The sequence below is a fragment of the Aspergillus fijiensis genome (genome assembly GCF_003184825.1).
Source record: "Aspergillus fijiensis CBS 313.89 unplaced genomic scaffold BO72scaffold_16, whole genome shotgun sequence".
NCBI lineage: Eukaryota > Fungi > Ascomycota > Eurotiomycetes > Eurotiales > Aspergillaceae > Aspergillus > Aspergillus fijiensis.
The window spans coordinates 60,488-77,979 of record NW_024468992.1 but is presented as its reverse complement, the minus strand read 5'-3'; the positions used below and the strand labels follow the sequence as shown (position 1 = coordinate 77,979).

Sequence of the window (17,492 nt, the reverse complement as noted above, 5' to 3'; positions counted from 1 at the left end):
CGTGATGCAAGACAGCCCATACCCCTCCTGGTCTAGACTACGTGCACTAAGCCTAAGGAAGAAACCTCATTGTCACCCCAGCGTCAGCCTGAGGCTCCTGCGGCATTCATCGGGGAGACTTTTCCATGGAAAACAAAGGCAGAAAGAACAGAGCAAACAGTGTCGAAACAGCAAACTCGAGGGTGAATTATGTTGGAAAAAGAACTTCCTTAGAATAATAGTTGCTTTGCTTGACTGGCAGTTTAGAATCTGCTTCTTCACAGTCTTTCATTTTTTAGGCATTCTACGGAGTCTTGGGCTGCCTGATTCGATTATTCAAGGAGTTTATCGGTGGTTTTCAACCTTTTCCCTATCTGCATCTGAGCTGGCCGAGGAAAGCTGCTGTGGCTAAGAGCTGTGACTCGACCCAGCCCAGTCATCCAATGCCGTTTCCCCCCGCCCGTTCGGCTTCGGCGAGTTTACCCCGCTGTGCTGCTGCTGCTGCTGCTGCTGTTGTCAACGCTGAGCGCTTTTATACTCTTTTTCCGATTCAGCTTCACTACCACCCCTTACCTTCCCTCTACCCACGACTGCTTTTCTCTAGACGCGGGGCTAGGTCTTATCTTCGCTGTGCCTCCTCGTCTGCTCATCGCGCCGTGCTAGGTTTCCCGAAGCTCGTCTCCACCCCCTCCTCCTCCTCCTCTTCCCGACATACCTTCTCGAGCACCCGACCAGCAGCCATGGCAGCTACCAAGATCGATGGCACCCAGATTGCCAAGAACATTCGCGAGGGACTCAAGACTGAGATCCGCCAGATCCAGGAATCTAACCCCAGATTCAAGCCTAGTCTGGTTATCTTCCAGGGTGCGTCATAGCCCCTCACAATCTCTCCGCACCGTGACTGCTTGAGTACTGACTTGGCTTGAAATCTTACAGTGGGCAACCGATCGGATTCCAGTAGGTTTTTTTCTTTTATTAAATTGGATTAGTGGTGGAGAGTCGCGGACGCTAACGCATAGCCTCAGGCACTTATGTGCGCATGAAACTGAAGGCTGCCGAGGAGGTATATGCCACCCTGCTCCTACGACTTAACTTATCCTTATGCTAACGGAACACCTCGTATCAGACAAACATCCTGTGCAAGATCATCAATTTCCCGGAATCTGTTACACAGCCTGAAGTTCTGCAAGAGATCACCAAAGCCAACAATGACCCCTCGGTACACGGTATTTTGGTCCAGCTGCCCCTCCCCAAGCACTTGTCCGAGCACACTATTACCTCCGCTGTCGCGGACGAGAAGGATGTCGACGGATTCGGTGCTATCAACATTGGAGAATTGGCTAAGCGAGGTGGCCGGCCTCTCTTCCTTCCCTGCACGCCCAAGGCTGTCATGAAGCTTCTGCAGGAGAGCGGCATCGACCCTGCTGGTAAGGAAGCTGTTGTCCTTGGTCGCAGCGATATCGTCGGGAGCCCCGTCAGCTACTTGCTGAAGAATGCTGATGCAACCGTTACCCTGTGCCACTCGAAGACCCCCGATATTGCTAGAATTGTGAAGACTGCCGATATTGTTGTTGCCGCCATTGGACAGACCGAATTTGTCAAGGGAGAGTGGCTCAAGCCCGGCGCCGTTGTTATTGACGTTGGCATCAACTACAAAGCCGATGCTACTCGCAAGTCCGGCCAGCGACTTGTTGGAGATGTCGATTATGAGTCTGCTGTCCAGGTTGCCTCTCAGATCACCCCCGTCCCCGGTGGTGTTGGGCCCATGACTGTGGCCATGCTGCTGGAGAACGTGGTGACTGGGGCCAAGGCCTACTTCGAGAAGCAGAAGGATAGACATATTACTCCCCTTCCCATTAAATTGGCCAGTCCTGTGCCCTCCGATATCGCCATTTCTCGTGCGCAGTATCCTAAACAGATCACTCAGCTTGCCGAGGAGATTGGCATTGCACCCCATGAGCTCGAACCCTACGGTCACACCAAGGCCAAGGTCAGTCTCTCCGTTTTGGACCGGCTATCTCACCGTCGCGATGGTCGGTACATTTTGGTCTGCGGTATCACTCCCACTCCTCTTGGTGAGGGTAAGTCGACCACCACCCTGGGTCTGTCCCAGGCTCTTGGTGCCCACTTGAACCGCATTGTTTTCGCCAATGTGCGCCAGCCCAGCCAGGGTCCTACATTCGGTATCAAGGGTGGAGCTGCTGGCGGAGGTTACAGTCAGGTTATCCCGATGGATGAGTTCAACCTGCACTTGACTGGCGATATCCACGCCATCACTGCCGCTAACAACCTTCTTGCTGCCGCTATCGAAACCCGCATGTTTCATGAGGCCACCCAGAAGGATGGCGCTCTCTACAAACGCCTGGTTCCTGCCAAGAAGGGCAAGCGCGAGTTCCAGCCTATTATGTACCGGAGACTTAAGAAGTTGGGTATCACCAAGACTAACCCGGACGAACTCACTGAGGAAGAGATCCGCCGCTTCGCTCGCCTTGATATCGACCCGGAGACTATCACTTGGCGCCGTGTTCTGGATGTCAACGACCGTCACCTGCGCGGAATCACCATTGGGCAGGCTCCCACTGAGCGCGGTCTCACGCGCGAAACTGGTTTCGATATCTCGGTCGCCAGTGAGTGTATGGCAATTCTTGCGCTGAGCAACAGTCTCGAAGACATGCGTGAGAGACTGGGACGTATGGTTGTTGCCACTTCGCGAAACGGCGACCCCGTCACTTGCGACGACATTGGTGCGGGTGGTGCTCTCGCAGCTCTTATGAAGGACGCCATTAAGCCCAACCTGATGCAGAGCTTGGAGGGAACTCCTGTTCTGGTTCACGCCGGCCCCTTTGCCAACATCAGCATTGGTGCCAGCTCTGTCATCGCCGACAAATTGGCCTTGAAGCTTGCGGGTACCGAGCCGGATGAGGACCATGATGCTCGCACTGGCTTCGTCGTCACTGAGGCTGGCTTCGATTTCACGATGGGCGGTGAGCGCTTCTTCAACATCAAGTGCCGGTCCTCCGGTCTGTCTCCCGACACCGTGGTCATTGTGGCTACCGTCCGTGCCTTGAAGGTTCACGGTGGCGGCCCTGAGATCACTCCTGGCGCTGCTCTGCCTGAAGTGTACCGCACTGAGAACGTCGACATCTTGCGCAAGGGTTGCATCAACTTGAAGAAGCACATTGAGAACGCTCGTCAGTACGGTGTGCCCGTGGTGGTGGCGATCAACCGTTTCGAGACCGACACGGAGGCCGAGATTGCTGTCATTCGCGAAGAGGCCATTGCGGCAGGAGCGGAGGACGCGGTCCCCGCCAACCACTGGGCCGAGGGCGGAGCCGGTGCGGTGGATCTAGCCAAGAGCGTCCTCGCGTCTAGCTCTAAGCCCAAGGACTTCAAGCTCCTGTATAACTTGGACGGCACCATCCAGGAGCGGATCGAGCGGATTGGTAAGGCTATGTATGGCGCGGAGAAGGTCGAGTTCAGTGAGTTGGCCCAGAAAAAGGTCGACACATACACTGCCCAAGGTTTCGGCAACCTCCCGATTTGTATTGCGAAGACGCAGTACTCGCTCAGTCACGACCCGGCTCTTAAGGGTGCCCCGACTGGCTTCACCGTCCCCATTCGTGACGTTCGATTGGCGGTTGGCGGTGGATATCTGTAAGTTCTCCTCTGTTTAGCTGCGCTGTCATGTGGGCCTCCCACTGAGTGATTTTTAGGTATGCCCTTGCAGCAGACATTCAGACCATTCCGGGTCTGCCCACAGCCCCTGGTTACTTGAATGTGGATATCGATCCCGAGACTGGGGAGATTGACGGTCTCTTCTAGACGGGACGCTGGTATGGGCTGAGGCCCATTTCAGGATCGGAATTGCGATCTCTGTATAGATTTCTTTTTCTGTCATCTTCTTGGTATTCATGATTTTGGACGATAAATTTACAACTACGACGGGCGCAGGAGCATTGGAGGGATCTATTATTTCAACATTACAAAAGCGTGGCTCGTTCATCAGGGCCGGCGTCCCTCAGCTAGAAGGCTAGAGAACATACTACGCCCTCTTCAACATAATAGAATGGATGTGGATGTGGATATAAATTATTCAGAGTACGAGATCATTATATCATGATACTATGTAAAATCGGACCAAGTGGAGAGGTGTCGGTTCTACTGCGGCTCTGAAGATGATCTTGTCCGGGTAGCATCTAGCCGAGCACGTGTGAATGTACCGAATCCGGAGGCGGGTGAAGGATGGATGAATCAGCTCTGAGCCGGGGAGTGGCAGGCCAAGTCCGGCTAAGCAGCGATTTCGGTGGTTAAAGACCCGGGCGGAGATTTCTCCGTTGTAGGGAGGGGACGGGGGACTTGTTAGAGGAGTAGCCGCGGGAAAAAAGCAAGCGGTTAAGATCGGCTGAGCGGGAGAGGACAACCGTACAGTACAATAGGTAGTGATTTAGTAGTTCAATGGAGGATGCAACGGGATCTCAATAGTACATTGTTGATTCTCACACAGCAAGGGGGAGGACACATTCCTCCTCCTATCTGTCAAGCAATAAAAAGCAAGAATCAGATTAGGTTGGGGAGAGGTGGAAAATCATGGTAGTATTGCCGAGACCCATGAAGCGCATATGATGCGACGACTCACACCCTCTCTGGGCTCTCTCTCTCTCCTCTCCGGGGAAGCTTGCCCAGAGTCCGGCTTCGGCGATGGCCCGGGGAGGGTCATCAACGGTGGGCGGAAAGGGAAATAATGGAGAAATGAATGACTGAACAGTCACAGTCACCAGATGCCGGGGAAGGGCAAAAGGGTTTTTCCTGCTGGGATAAGAGCTGTTGGTTTGCCTGTGCCATCTGACTCTTTTCTTAAATCCCCTCCTGACCATCCTGTTCTTCCTTCTTCCATTTCTTGGGAATCACCTCCAAACCATTTGCCGGGTTCAACCTCCGTTCTGCTCCGTAGTAGATAATCAGTGGAAATCAGTGAATCAGTGAATCAGTGGCCTTGGTAAGTGCAGAGCAAGTTTACTGCCCAGCAAGTTGCAAGTCGCAAGTTGCAGAAGAAGCTCCGGCTTAACGGCAGCTTCCGAACTTCCCCCACTACCACCACCGCCCTCCTTCCATCCGAGCTCTATTCCTCCCTACTCTTCCTCATCTATCCTTATCCCTCGGGTACTCTCGCGAATTCCTTTACCCTAGTTTCCTCCAATTGTCCCTTCTACCGTTACCGAATTGCTAATCCGTGTGGGCAGTTTCCCCGGTTCCTCCCTCATCCCCCCCCCTTTCCTCCCCAGATATTCGGAACAATTAACTGCGATGTCGTCTATCCGGTTCACTTCCGCTTTGGCGCGCCGTCCCATCGCCGCCGCCGTCGCTGCCCCTCCTTTGTCGGCCCCTCGTCGCTTACTTTCTTCTACCTCTTCCTTTTCTTCTCCTACTTCTTCTTCCTCTTCCTCTCTTGCCTCTGCCCGCTCTCTCAGATCGATTGCATCTGTCTCTCCCCGTGTCTCTACTACTGCTTCTCCCCGCTGGTCCGGTCTTTCTTCCATCAATTTGACTCAATCCCGCACCATGGCTACCGAATTCACCAAGATCAAGGTCAAGAACCCCGTCGTGGAGCTCGACGGTGATGAGGTATGTTGTTCCGGTCTGGTAGGACTTGCATGGGGGTCATTGCATAGCTTTATAGGCTGTGGTACCTCTGCGTCGGAGACAGGCGCGCCATGACGGCAAGGCGCACCTGAAAACGCGGGGCAGCATAGCCGCGGCTGCATTCTCCCATGCGGCCAAGGACCAATCTCTCCGACGATTCAGAGCATTGAAGAGTTCTGGATCGTATATCTCTTGACATGTGCTAATATTGTTCCTAGATGACCCGTATCATCTGGAAGGAGATCAGAGAGAAGGTGAGTCTGCCTCGGCTGGACCCTCCGGGGCAATGCTCTTACCCGTGATCTCCCGGAACTGCATGCTAACTTGGACCCGCTTCTATAGTTGATCCTGCCGTAAGTGACAATTCGTTCCGATCCGGAAGTATGAGACAGTCCAATTGAGACATGTGTGTCCAGTTACCTCGATATCGACCTCAAGTACTACGATCTTGTAAGCTCTTTCGCCCGAATCAGCCTAGCTATAACCGGTCATCGGCGACTGACATTCTCTTGCAGGGTCTTGAGTACCGTGATCAGACCGACGACAAGGTCACCGTCGAGGCCGCTGAGGCCATCAAGAAGTATGGTGTTGGTGTCAAGTGCGCCACCATCACTCCCGATGAGGCCCGTGTTGAGGAGTTCAAGCTGAAGAAGAGTATGTTGTGATTGTACCACTCGAGACTTCGGAATTGGGCTCGCTAACGAACCTTGTCCTGCAGTGTGGCTGTCCCCCAACGGCACCATCCGTAACATCCTGTAAGTTCTGAGTCACAAACAGGCCCATTTCTAATCTTGTACTAACCCTTCCTCAGCGGCGGTACCGTCTTCCGTGAGCCCATCATCATCCCCGCCATCCCCCGTCTTGTCCCCGGATGGACCAAGCCCATCATCATTGGCCGCCACGCTTTCGGTGACCAGTACCGTGCCACCGACCGCGTCATCCCCGGCCCCGGAAAGCTCGAGCTCGTCTACACCCCTGCCGGCGGTGAGGCTGAGACCATCAATGTCTACGACTTCCAGGGTGGTGGCATTGCCCAGACTCAGTACAACACTGATGAGTCCATCCGCGGATTCGCCCATGCCAGTTTCCAGATGGCCCTGCTCAAGGGTCTTCCTCTGTACATGAGCACCAAGAACACCATCCTGAAGAAGTACGATGGTCGCTTCAAGGACATCTTCCAGGAGATCTACGAGTCTACCTACCAGAAGGACTTCGAGGCCAAGAAGATCTGGTACGAGCACCGCCTCATTGACGACATGGTCGCCCAGATGATCAAGAGCGAGGGTGGCTTCGTCATGGCTCTCAAGAGTGAGTTCTCCGCACTTCATCTCGACGGACGTTACATGTACTAATCAGCTTTCCAGACTACGACGGTGATGTTCAGTCTGACATTGTCGCTCAGGGCTTCGGCTCCCTTGGTCTGATGACCTCCACTCTGGCCACCCCTACCGGTGAGGCTTTCGAGTCTGAGGCTGCCCACGGTACCGTGACTCGTCACTACCGCGAGCACCAGAAGGGCCGCGAGACCTCCACCAACCCCATTGCCTCTATCTTCGCCTGGACCCGTGGTCTGATCCAGCGTGGCAAGGTCGACGAGACCCCCGAGGTTGTGGCCTTCGCTGAGGAGCTCGAGAAGGCTTGCATTGACGTTGTCAACGAGGAGGGTATCATGACCAAGGACTTGGCTCTGGCCTGTGGCCGCAAGGAGCGCGAGGCCTGGGTCACCACCCGCGAGTACATGGCTGCCGTTGAGCGCCGCCTCAAGTCCAACCTCAAGGCTCGCCTGTAAATCCTTTCCTTGTTGCATTTTTGAATATTGCTTAGCGTGCGGCTCATAAGGCTGGTTTGTGATTTTCTAGTTTTTGGATCGAAGGACGACATACCATGGTGACCATATTGTACAGTTCTGGGCTGGGAAGGAAGGGGCAATTGCACAAGCCCCCTGACCCGAATGCAAGGTCAATGCTGTATAGCATCTTTCTAGCTGGAGTTTCTCCTGGACCTTTGTATAAGCTCTGTCTCCGCGTTGTTCCTACACCTCCCATGTGTGATGATGAAAAATTATGTACATGCCAAACAAATAATGGAATATGCCTGCTGACAATTGATTGTTCCACTCTGCTCTGCTCTTATTTTTGAGGAAACAGAAATTCCTTGGTTGTTGCAGCTACCAAGTCAAATGCATCAAACCAATTCGGCCGGACTGGGCGATTCCGGCGATGACCGGCCGCCGAACCATGGGTAACACCAAGCGGGAATGAGCTACGATTCACTTTCTTGAGCTTCCCCGCTGGTCCTTGACGCAAGTGAATATGGTTGTTACATGCACATTCTCCCCGCGTTACTGTGGGAGCTCGCCACTATTAAAATGTTTAAATCTTGGCTTCTTCAACCACTGTACCTATACCCGCACGGCCTCACACGGCAACACACGACCAGATTCAACGCACGGTAACGCACCGCGCACTGGAGACAGAGAGACTCTATGCGGCACTCGCAGTGATCGCGATCATCAAGCGGCACCATGTACGCTGTGCCCATTGCGGTCACCTTCCTCTCCTTGGCGTGCTTGGTGGTCGCGCTGCGTCTGTACACGCGGTTGCATATGGTTCGAACGCCTGGCCTGGATGACCTGCTGATCGTCCTTTCGCTGGTAGGTCCTCCTGTGGCATCTTGCACTAGATGTCTGAGCTAATGTGAAGCACAGGCGGCAGACGTCGGGTTCTTCGCTTTCTTGATAGTTGGTACGAGCTATCCCTATCGGGTTTCGCTGGAAGGCCAGAAACTAATATTGAGCAGAGGTCCGCAATGGCTTAGCAGAGAACCAGGAACTTCTCAGTCCGAATACTATACGCAATCAACTCAGGGTAACCCACACACTCACACACACGAACCAGGCAACTGGATATCAACTTCATGGACGAAATCTGATCCGCAGGAATGAATAGGCTCTGTACATCACGATTCCGCTCTACAACCTCAGTTTGACCCTGACCAAACTGTCGTTGATCTTCCTCTACAAACGTCTGTTTCCAACGAAGTACTACCAGATCATCCTGGCCGTCACCTTATTCTTCGTCATCGCCACGGGGATGTGGATGGTGTTCAGTGCGATTCTCTTCTGCATTCCCGTTCGGTCCTTCTGGGACACGTCGCTGCATCGGACCTGTCTCCCAGAGGGCGTCGTATGGTGCCTGAACGCGGGATTCCAGATCTCGACCGACTTGCTGCTGGTCACCTTGCCGATGCCCGTGCTGGCCAAGCTGCAGATCCCCAAACGACAGAAGGTCGCACTGATTCTTATCTTCGCTCTGGGATTTTTGTTCGTCTACCTACCTTTTCTGCTGGTTGTCACAATCACTAATCTGGAACTTTGGAGTTCGTAGTGTATGCGCGATGAGCGTAATCCGGCTCACGACGATCGTCAAACTCATTCGTTCCCCAGACTTTACAGGTATAGTAGTGCCTTCTTTCTGTCCCGGCCATCAAGAGTCAAATTCCCTCCTACGTGACGGAAGACCCAACCGAAACTAACTTCTGTGGACCAGAGGGCAACGGCCTCGCCGCAACATGGTCCTTCATCGAATGCAACGTCGCCATCATCTGCGCCTGCCTGCCGCCGCTCCGCCCCTTCATCATCCGCTTCTTCCCGCGCCTGATGCCCTCCCGCGCGCGCTCCTACCACCCGCGCGAGAAACCCTCCCGCCCCAGCGGCGGCGTCAGCATCGTCAGCCACGGGCACGGCAACCCCTTCGCGCCGTCCAGCACGAGCTACGTCACCAGCGTCGCGGGCAGGTTCTCGAGGGAGAGTCTGAGTCTGGGGGATCCGCAGCATCCGCAACCTGCGGACGCAGCAGCAGCGCATGGGATTCAGATTGTGCAGGAGCTGCGGTGGGATTCGTTTGCGGCGGAGGAGCGGCGGAAGTCCGTGCGGTTTGATGGGCTTGATCCGGTCACGGGGGTATGATATGTTATGCCGTCGGTTTCTTGGAGTAGTTGTCATGGAATGGAGTTGGTTTATGGGTTGGTTCGATGATACCATTTTTTTCTGACGGGATTGAGGGGCTTGGTTGGTTCATGCGCAGGGAGTGAACTTGGGTGATGAGGTCTAGACTTATGTCTCTCTAATATTGGGAATCGAGGCGGGATAGTGGAAGTGGAACAAAGGTCCATAGATGCTTTACGGTAGATGTGCATTGGAACGATTTGCTAGAGGCCGTCGTCGTTGACCGTCCACTAATCCAGAGGATTTCTCGGTGGCCTCAGACCTGGTAACTCTGTCCTTTCGGGCTTAGGCACACACACACTCTGATGCAATCAAATCCAGTCTGCGTTGGTGGAGGTTCACCGCTTGAGTTCCGTTAGGACATCTGATCTCTCGCAGATGATTGACGACTTCCATCTGGCTTCACCCCAAGATAAACTGTATATCCGCCATCTGCATCGCAAACATATCCCAACCCTATCCAATCCAAGAAACACCGCCTGTCCCTTCCCCAAACAGACAAAAGAAACTATCTTAAGAGCAAGCATGCCAGCAAAAGTCCAATCAACCCCCTTTCCTACAGTGCCTCATCTTCCACCTAAACTTTCACTTCAATCTTTACAGGAGAGAGTTCCCGCTAATGCAAGGACCCAGACAAACTCTCCCCCTACCCTGTCTGCATTTTGATGGGCAGTACGCAGGTTACAGCATGTATGGAGGTAGGTACCCGATAGTCCAGTCCAGTCCATCCCGCAACACCGTTTGATTATGATCCGCAGGGTCTAGATTTTGAGGTGACCTGTTTCAGAAAGGAAGATGGAAACGAAATTGATTCACTAGTGAGACCCAGGCCTAGGCCAATTAAGAATGCTTATAAGGATCGACGGGGTTTATACTCTCTCTGCTCCCGGAAACTTTACTCCGTAGTTCGGACCAGAGGGGGAAGAGAGAGAGCTTGGCGGATAGCCTTAGGCTAAGGCTTGGATTGAATTGAATTTACCCGGCCGGGGGGGCTTCGGGGGAGGCCGTTGAGGGTCGGGCGGTGTGTAGCTAGCTGGCTTGGCTGCGACGGTAGTTAGTGGATTCTGCCTCCATCTACGTACGGGGTCATCAACAACACTTCATACAACTGCACCGACTTACATATATCAATGTCCATCTACTGACCATCCCGATAACAACACCCCTCATCAACTAGCCCACTCACCCTGAATGTCAATATCCACAATCCAGCGAAACCAAAGATGTCCTCCTCCTCCCCAATCCTCCACCTAACCAGCTCCATCCAGATCCACGCCCCTCTCGACGCCGTCTGGTCCGCCCTCACAGACAGCACCACCTGGGCCGAATGGAACCGCTTCGTGCCCGCCGTGACGATCCGCAAGCAGCCTTCTCCCCCTTCTCCCCTTGATGATGATCACCCTATACCCACAACCACAACCACAACCACACCCGCACCAGAAACAGAAACATCTCCTCCCACCACCACTCAACCCTCCCAAACACCAACACCACCACCACCACCAACAACTGCTGCTGGTGGGGGTAGTGGTGGTACACTCCAAAAAGGCACCCGCATGACCTTCCACGTGAACATGCACCCCGCCGCCGCGTCCACGGCGCCGCAGTCTTTCCAGAGTGTGGATAACCATGTCGGTCTCGTGGTGATAGAGGTCGTTCCGCCTTCGCCTGCTTCACACCCAAATAGCCAAGGGGAGGATGGGGATGGTAGTCCCGGGTCTACTTCTACAGCTACACCTACGGCAACCCGCCGAGCAAGAATCACCTGGGCGAACGATACCGCCTTCCAGGGCCGGGTGATGGCCGCGCTTCTGTCGGCGGAGAGGGTGCATGAGCTGGTGGAGCGGGAGGTTGTGGATGCCTCCTCTGGAAGTGTGAGGGTGGTGACGGAGGTGACGAATTGGGAGGTGCAGGAGGGGTATCTGGCGTATGTGGTCAAGTGGATGTTTGGGCGCCGGTTGGAGGAGAATTTCCGGTGCTGGGTGGAGGATTTGAAGGGTTTCGTGGAGCAGCAGCAGCAGGGGAAGATGGGTTTGGGGGGCGATGGGGATGCTTGAGGTGGTGTGGGGTGATATGAGGTGAATGTGAAGGTGGTCGGGGAGCGAGATGGTAAGTCTGAGGGTAAGTGGGTATGTAGGTATGTGGTAGGTTTTGTATATCAGGAACAGGGTCTGCAAAAGGCGCTCTGGGATACTTGACTTGGATGCTTGTCTGTGGTGACATCATGCTTGAAATCGGGCGGGTATACGTTTTGTCCTTGCTCTGTGGATGGTTGTTGAGCTCCAGGCTCCAACTTCTGCTCCAGCTGCAACTCCATCTCTCCCGGACATCCGTAAAGGTGGGGATAAATTGGCCAATGCAGCTTCCTGGCTGGTCCAAGCGGTCGACCAATTCGTATACTAATTCAACTACCACGATAGCACGGCGTCTAATAAAGCTATACGAAGTAAGCTTTGATTAAATCATATTATATCAGTTGAACCCTACCTCGTATTTGCTTGTTTACGACCAGCCCCCCTGCTATTCCAAAAATTTCTACTATCATCTCCGATGTCGCGTCATTTGCTGGCATGCCCTCGCTACGCTGCGCTTGACCACGCTATAAATGCAGCTGGGCAGGGAAATCTGGAAAGTCACTCACGCAGATCTCTCCCTTCCCTGTCCTTCCACAAAACAAGAAAACCACCATGTCCGGCAGCTCCACCCTCCTAGCGGCCCTTGCTGGCCGACGCTCCTACTACGCCCTACGTCGCGAATCCCCCATCCCTGACTCCAAGATCCAATCGATTCTCAATCAGATCGTGCTGCAGACCCCCTCGGCCTTCAACTCTCAGACCACACGCATCCTGGTCCTGCTGAAACAGGAGCACGACAAGCTATGGGACATCGTCAAGGACTCCCTGCTCACTCGCATCGGGGCTGAGCGGTACCAGAAGACTGCGCCCAAGATCGACGGCTTCCGCGCCGCTTACGGCACGGTGCTCTTCTATGAGGATCAGACCGTGGTCGCAGACCATAAGGCCAAGTTCGCATCGTATGCGGAACACTTTGAGGCCTGGTCGGAACAGACCAGCGGCATGCATCAGTTGATTGCGTGGACGGCGCTCGAGACGGAAGGGTTTGGCGCCAACTTGCAACACTACAACCCCATCATCGACGATAAGGTCGCGAGCACCTTCGAGGTGCCTGCGCAGTGGAAGCTGCGGGCGCAATTGGTGTTTGGCGTGCCGGAGGGCGGACCACCACCGCCCAAGGAGAAGAAGCCTTTGGATGAGCTCATTCGCGTGGTGGGAAATGACAGTAACTGAGGGGTAGCTCAACTGTGATGACTCGAAAGGGATCTATTTTTGGCGTGCGTCGAGGCGGGGTATCGGGGCATTGGGGCTTATCTGGTGTAAATAGTGTCCGTTATCCATAGACTTACTCTAGAGAAGGCAACGGGACGATCAGGAATGCAACTGATTTGATGGTTGAGAGTGTGATATGCTCGAGTAGCTATCGCAGACATGGGGTTGGCGACCGTTAGCCTTGGCATGGGGCTGTGTTCCCGTAGATCTGGATTGCGGTGCTCTCTGTCCGAAAGCCACAGGTGACTTGTAAGTTGTAACCGAACCAGAGTGCGCGATGCGCCATCGTGGTTGCTTGTTACTCCATCCCTGCTGCGGCAAAAGGCCGCGAATTCTCCTTGAGGCTAAACTCGACTGGTGATCTGGGAGCGTCCAACTTACGTATTGTACATCGGCGACAGGAAAGATATGGATTGATTTTTCTAAGTGTCTGCTGGAATCAGTGCGTGGCCTTGACACCACATCGGTCGGTCTTGCGGCCGAGATTGGTTTGGACCAATACCCTGAGTATCGCATTTTGAGCGAGATCACAGGCAGTGGAACAGTGGATACAGTTCGATGGCGGGCATGAATCTCTCCGGGCCAGGTCGTTCTGCTTCCCCATTGTTTTTGGTGACCCAGAAAACAAGTCCGCCCAACCTACCGTGTTGGGAAGGGCGGGTGGAGCGCGTTTAATGGCGGCCAATTTCCATGAGTCCATGGCAGATGAGGACCCACGTGGGGGTGGAGATTGGCTGTCGAAGCCGACCACTTCCATTGATCATTCGGCGGCAATAGACAGGCCTCGAACGGAGGGATGGGTCGGGTGGTCGCAAGGAGATACTGGATGGGGAGGGAAGGAAGTCATTTGTCTCCTCTTTCTCTTCGAAGGCTCATATTAAATCTTGTAAGCACACGACTGCCGGGGAAGGCACTGTGCAGATGCGCGGTAGGGACGGAGATTGGATGGTCTGCAGGTGAGAGGGTAGCGTGCAGAGGATAGAGCAGTCGGAGGTCGATGCGCAGGCCGGGGGGCGTCGAGATAAGATCCCTGGGTTGGGCCGAATGGAAACAAGCAAGCACTGATACTGGTCGGACACTATTAACGATACTATTGGAACAATCGTTCAACCATTCGGATCCTTCCTCCTGTCATTGTCATGCGGGCTTTTGGTCTGCTTTTATGCCACCGTTCCCGACGAGTAGACTAGTGCAATTGTCGCAGGTTCAAGGGTGTTCGTCATGGCGTCTGCGGTGGAAAGCCGAAAAAGAAAGGGATCAGCAGCAGATGAATAATAAAAAAAGCGAAGCATTGAGGAGGGAAGGAGGAGATTTGACAGCGGTTCAAGGTGGAGTGGAGAGGGAGAGGGAGAGGGAATAATGAGGACGGACGAACTGCACGAAATGCTCCCTCTTCGTCTCCACCGGATTTACCCAATCCAGCCAGCCGTCGAATCCGAATGAGGTATAGTGTCCGTGGATGTACTTCTCCTGGTCGTTTTTTTCGGTCATTTTCGGTCTTTTTCCGTTCATTGTTCGATACTCACGGCCACTTCCGGTGGCCTCCGGCAGGAGTCCAGGTACAAATGAGGTACAGTCTCGTATTCTGAGTTGATCCTCGGAACGGAGTAGTTCAAAACTTATCTTCATACCTAGAAGAGTGAAGACTGAAGAGAGTGAATTCTCAACTTCTCCATACTCCATAGTTATCCCGAGTCACACAGCACAGTCTGCAACAACTGCGGGAAAAATAGACCCAATAGACCCAATAGAACTATGTGGGGAGCCGCACCCTCTCGACCTCTTTACGCCTTTTCGTCTTTTTCTCTTAGTCTACTTTATCTCTATGTGACGGTAACGGTAGCAGTTGCAATCCAATCAATCAATCAACCAATCTATCTATTGTCGAGGGACGCGCGGTGACGGTGGAATAATCGATTGACTCTGCCTCGTCTGTTGCGGCCATGGTTCTGCCATCACAATTAAGCTCCTTCTTTCCCCGGTCGATCCTCTCTTTTTTTTTTTCCTTTCCCTTGACTTCCTACGAATAATAATAATATTAATTTGCTTCTCTTCTTCTTCTTTTCTTTTGCCTCTTTTCTCCCTTGAACTTATTTTCCCCTTCTCTCTTCTCTCTATCCAATTCTCACTTTTTTCTCCGTCCTTCATTCCTCCGATGATGCCTATCCAACCTCCTTCGAATCAATCCTTGCAATTACTTGACTTCCTCTGATCGCCAACACTTGATGCTAAAGTGACTCATTCCGTAAAATTCCCCTTGGAATCATTCCAACCGTTCTTCATTTGACTTTCCTTGGACCCCCGACGTCATCTCGACGAGATCGCCACCAGTCATCTTCCGCCAAATCTATAGCACTGCAGCCTATAACTGCTCCATCAGCCCCATCTCTGCAGTATCTGCAGAACTATACAAGAAGAGGGTCTCCCTCTTATCCATCTACCACCGACTCTCTCCTGATACTACACCGAAGCTATAGATACACCTAACATTTCCTCAAGTTTCCCCCCCATCTGGCGGGTTCAGATAGTGATCCATCCGAGTCGCCGCTTTTGCCGGATCCGTCGCATTCGGATCTCTGCCTCTTCAACCGCGACTACAGAAGAAAGGCTCAATAAAGATTATTCCGTCATGGCTATCACGCACATGCCTGTTCGGCTTTCCGTGCGTACTCAGCATGAGTGTGAACATACTCCTCACTCGACCGTGCTGCGTGGACTTACTCCCCCGGTAACGCCCACCATCGACGATGACAATCTCTCCGGCAGCGAGGTTACCGTGCATTCCAATACCTCCAGCCCCTTTCTCTCCCCGGTGGATGCCAAACCGGAGAAACTTGACGAGAAAATCTCCGATACCAAGCACTTTACCGACGATCTCGAGTACCACTACGACCCGAAGGGACGCGCGGTCGAATTTGGCCGTGGCGTCTGGAGCGTTGTGTACAAAGCGTCCTCTTCTCCCGCCGTCAAATCGGGTCTTTTGACCCCTCCGAGTTCCCCAGCCGTCAAAGGCCGGGTGGTGGCTGTCAAGTCGCCTGTGAGGCGGGATGCGCATTCCGTCCTTGATGCTGAAGCCCGCGCACTGACCCGGATCAGCCGCGTAGCAGGCGCGGAGAACCATGTCGTGCCCTTCCATGGGTACATCTCCGAGTCGCATTCCATTGTCATGTCCGCCGTGCCGCTGGCGCTGTCGACCTACATTCAGGACAAGGCCGCCATCGCACAAAAGACCCGATCCACGCAGACCATGTTCGACCCGGTTCAAGGCATGGCCCATTGGCACGTCTTGGCCGAAAAGCTCATTGCTGGCTTGGCCTGGCTGCACAGTGGTCCGCAGATGGTGCATGGTGATATCAAACCCCACAATATCCTGCTGCGATTACGTTCACCCAGTGGCCAGGATCTCGACTTGGATTCGGACTCATTCCCATACGAGCCGCTCTTTGCCGATTTCTCGTCTGCGCACCCGATTGCCAGCCCCTCCTCACCCGAACAGTGCAGCATGGGCACAGCCCTAACCGCGCTCACGCCGCCATTCGCGGCCCCGGAATTACTCTGTGTCTCCTCCTTGACGTCACCGGACGTCGCGCCCACTCCCGAATCTGATGTCTTTTCCCTTGCCGTCAGTCTTCTCGCCGCAGCCACTGGCGATCTTCTTCTCTACCCAGGTGCCAGCAATTTACAGCGCCTGGCCATGGCTCGCGAGGGCCATCGGGTGATCGACTTCGCCCGCTCGGGCCCTAATGGTTCGCGCGTTCCTCGCGCGGGAGTTGTCGAGCAGATTATTAAGCCTGCCATCGCCAAGGATCCGAGTCAGCGCATCCACCCGGATGACTGGCTGCACCTCACTGAATCCGTTCACTGATGATGCCTCGGTCACATCCTCCATCGGACAACCGTCATTCTCATCGGTCTTTTTCAATGGACCGCCGGTCATTTCTTGATTCTCTTCGGCCATTCTTACTTTTTCCCTTTCATTTTCACTCTTCTCTTTCTTCTTCCTTGACTTGGCCGGATAACCTTCTTCACTTATTTTCTTCTGCCATACTTTCTTCCTCAACATTTCCCCCCACTTCTTCCCTTCGCGGCATTTTCACCGGCGCCTACGATCGTTCTAATCTCTTTCCGCTTTCTATTCGACCATACAAACTATAAAAGATACCCTGTTTTAGATTTTAGATTCGCAAGGTCGACGATACATTCCGATCTTCGCGCCAACTTTTTTTTGGTTCTCTTTTTTTATATTACCTTGACATATTTTTTGGCAGCTCTTGGTTCTTCGGGTACCCTGTTCCCATCATTCGCTAATATGTACTATTCATGAATCCATCATGTCTATTGAAATATACTTCCCCTCGCCGAGGGATTGCTTTTTTGATTCCTTTTCTCTATTGGTATTGTAGTCTAATTCTATGAGATGGCGATGCCAAGTCGTCATTTTGTACAAAAGCCCGTTCTTCCATGCCAATCGCCCCCCGTTGGAGGCTGCTGTGCAGTGCGGACCGCGACAGCATTTCTAG

At 53.5% G+C, this 17,492-nt stretch overlaps 7 protein-coding genes across 7 annotated transcripts; 6 read left to right on the top strand and 1 right to left on the bottom strand.

Moving 5' to 3' along the window:
* Positions 1–136: 136 nt before the first annotated feature.
* BO72DRAFT_446789 (C-1-tetrahydrofolate synthase) lies at positions 137–4,117 on the top strand. Its single transcript, XM_040944383.1, has 5 exons — positions 137–843; positions 916–936; positions 1,005–1,042; positions 1,106–3,633; positions 3,693–4,117. The coding sequence occupies exons 1-5, from the start codon at positions 423–425 to the stop codon at positions 3,799–3,801; spliced, it is 3,117 nt and encodes a 1,038-aa protein (XP_040802588.1). The 5' UTR covers positions 137–422; the 3' UTR covers positions 3,802–4,117.
* Positions 4,118–4,487: 370 nt separating this feature from the next.
* BO72DRAFT_446788 (uncharacterized protein) lies at positions 4,488–5,334 on the bottom strand. Its single transcript, XM_040944382.1, has one exon. It carries the CDS (start codon positions 4,851–4,853, stop codon positions 4,542–4,544), a length of 312 nt encoding a protein of 103 aa, XP_040802587.1. The 5' UTR covers positions 4,854–5,334; the 3' UTR covers positions 4,488–4,541.
* On the top strand, positions 4,822–7,723 carry BO72DRAFT_446787 (NADP-dependent isocitrate dehydrogenase). Its single transcript, XM_040944381.1, has 8 exons — positions 4,822–4,975; positions 5,220–5,601; positions 5,838–5,884; positions 6,036–6,069; positions 6,135–6,273; positions 6,338–6,374; positions 6,431–6,927; positions 6,984–7,723. The coding sequence occupies exons 2-8, from the start codon at positions 5,284–5,286 to the stop codon at positions 7,406–7,408; spliced, it is 1,497 nt and encodes a 498-aa protein (XP_040802586.1). The 5' UTR covers positions 4,822–4,975; positions 5,220–5,283; the 3' UTR covers positions 7,409–7,723.
* A 244-nt stretch (positions 7,724–7,967) lies between these two features.
* On the top strand, positions 7,968–9,847 carry BO72DRAFT_526574 (uncharacterized protein). The gene is made up of 6 exons (XM_040950049.1): positions 7,968–8,272; positions 8,327–8,363; positions 8,419–8,486; positions 8,568–8,941; positions 9,006–9,073; positions 9,168–9,847. The coding sequence occupies exons 1-6, from the start codon at positions 8,144–8,146 to the stop codon at positions 9,584–9,586; spliced, it is 1,095 nt and encodes a 364-aa protein (XP_040802585.1). The 5' UTR covers positions 7,968–8,143; the 3' UTR covers positions 9,587–9,847.
* An 866-nt stretch (positions 9,848–10,713) lies between these two features.
* Positions 10,714–12,072, top strand: BO72DRAFT_446785 (uncharacterized protein). The gene has a single exon (XM_040944380.1). It carries the CDS (start codon positions 10,849–10,851, stop codon positions 11,680–11,682), a length of 834 nt encoding a protein of 277 aa, XP_040802584.1. The 5' UTR covers positions 10,714–10,848; the 3' UTR covers positions 11,683–12,072.
* A 99-nt stretch (positions 12,073–12,171) lies between these two features.
* On the top strand, positions 12,172–13,070 carry BO72DRAFT_426159 (Nitroreductase). The gene has a single exon (XM_040942941.1). The coding sequence runs from the start codon at positions 12,313–12,315 to the stop codon at positions 12,931–12,933; it is 621 nt and encodes a 206-aa protein (XP_040802583.1). The 5' UTR covers positions 12,172–12,312; the 3' UTR covers positions 12,934–13,070.
* Positions 13,071–15,601: 2,531 nt separating this feature from the next.
* On the top strand, positions 15,602–16,837 carry BO72DRAFT_494899 (protein kinase domain-containing protein; the record flags this gene model as incomplete). The annotated part of the gene is made up of 1 exon (XM_040948507.1): positions 15,602–16,837. The coding sequence occupies one exon, from the start codon at positions 15,602–15,604 to the stop codon at positions 16,835–16,837; it is 1,236 nt and encodes a 411-aa protein (XP_040802582.1).
* Positions 16,838–17,492: the final 655 nt, after the last annotated feature.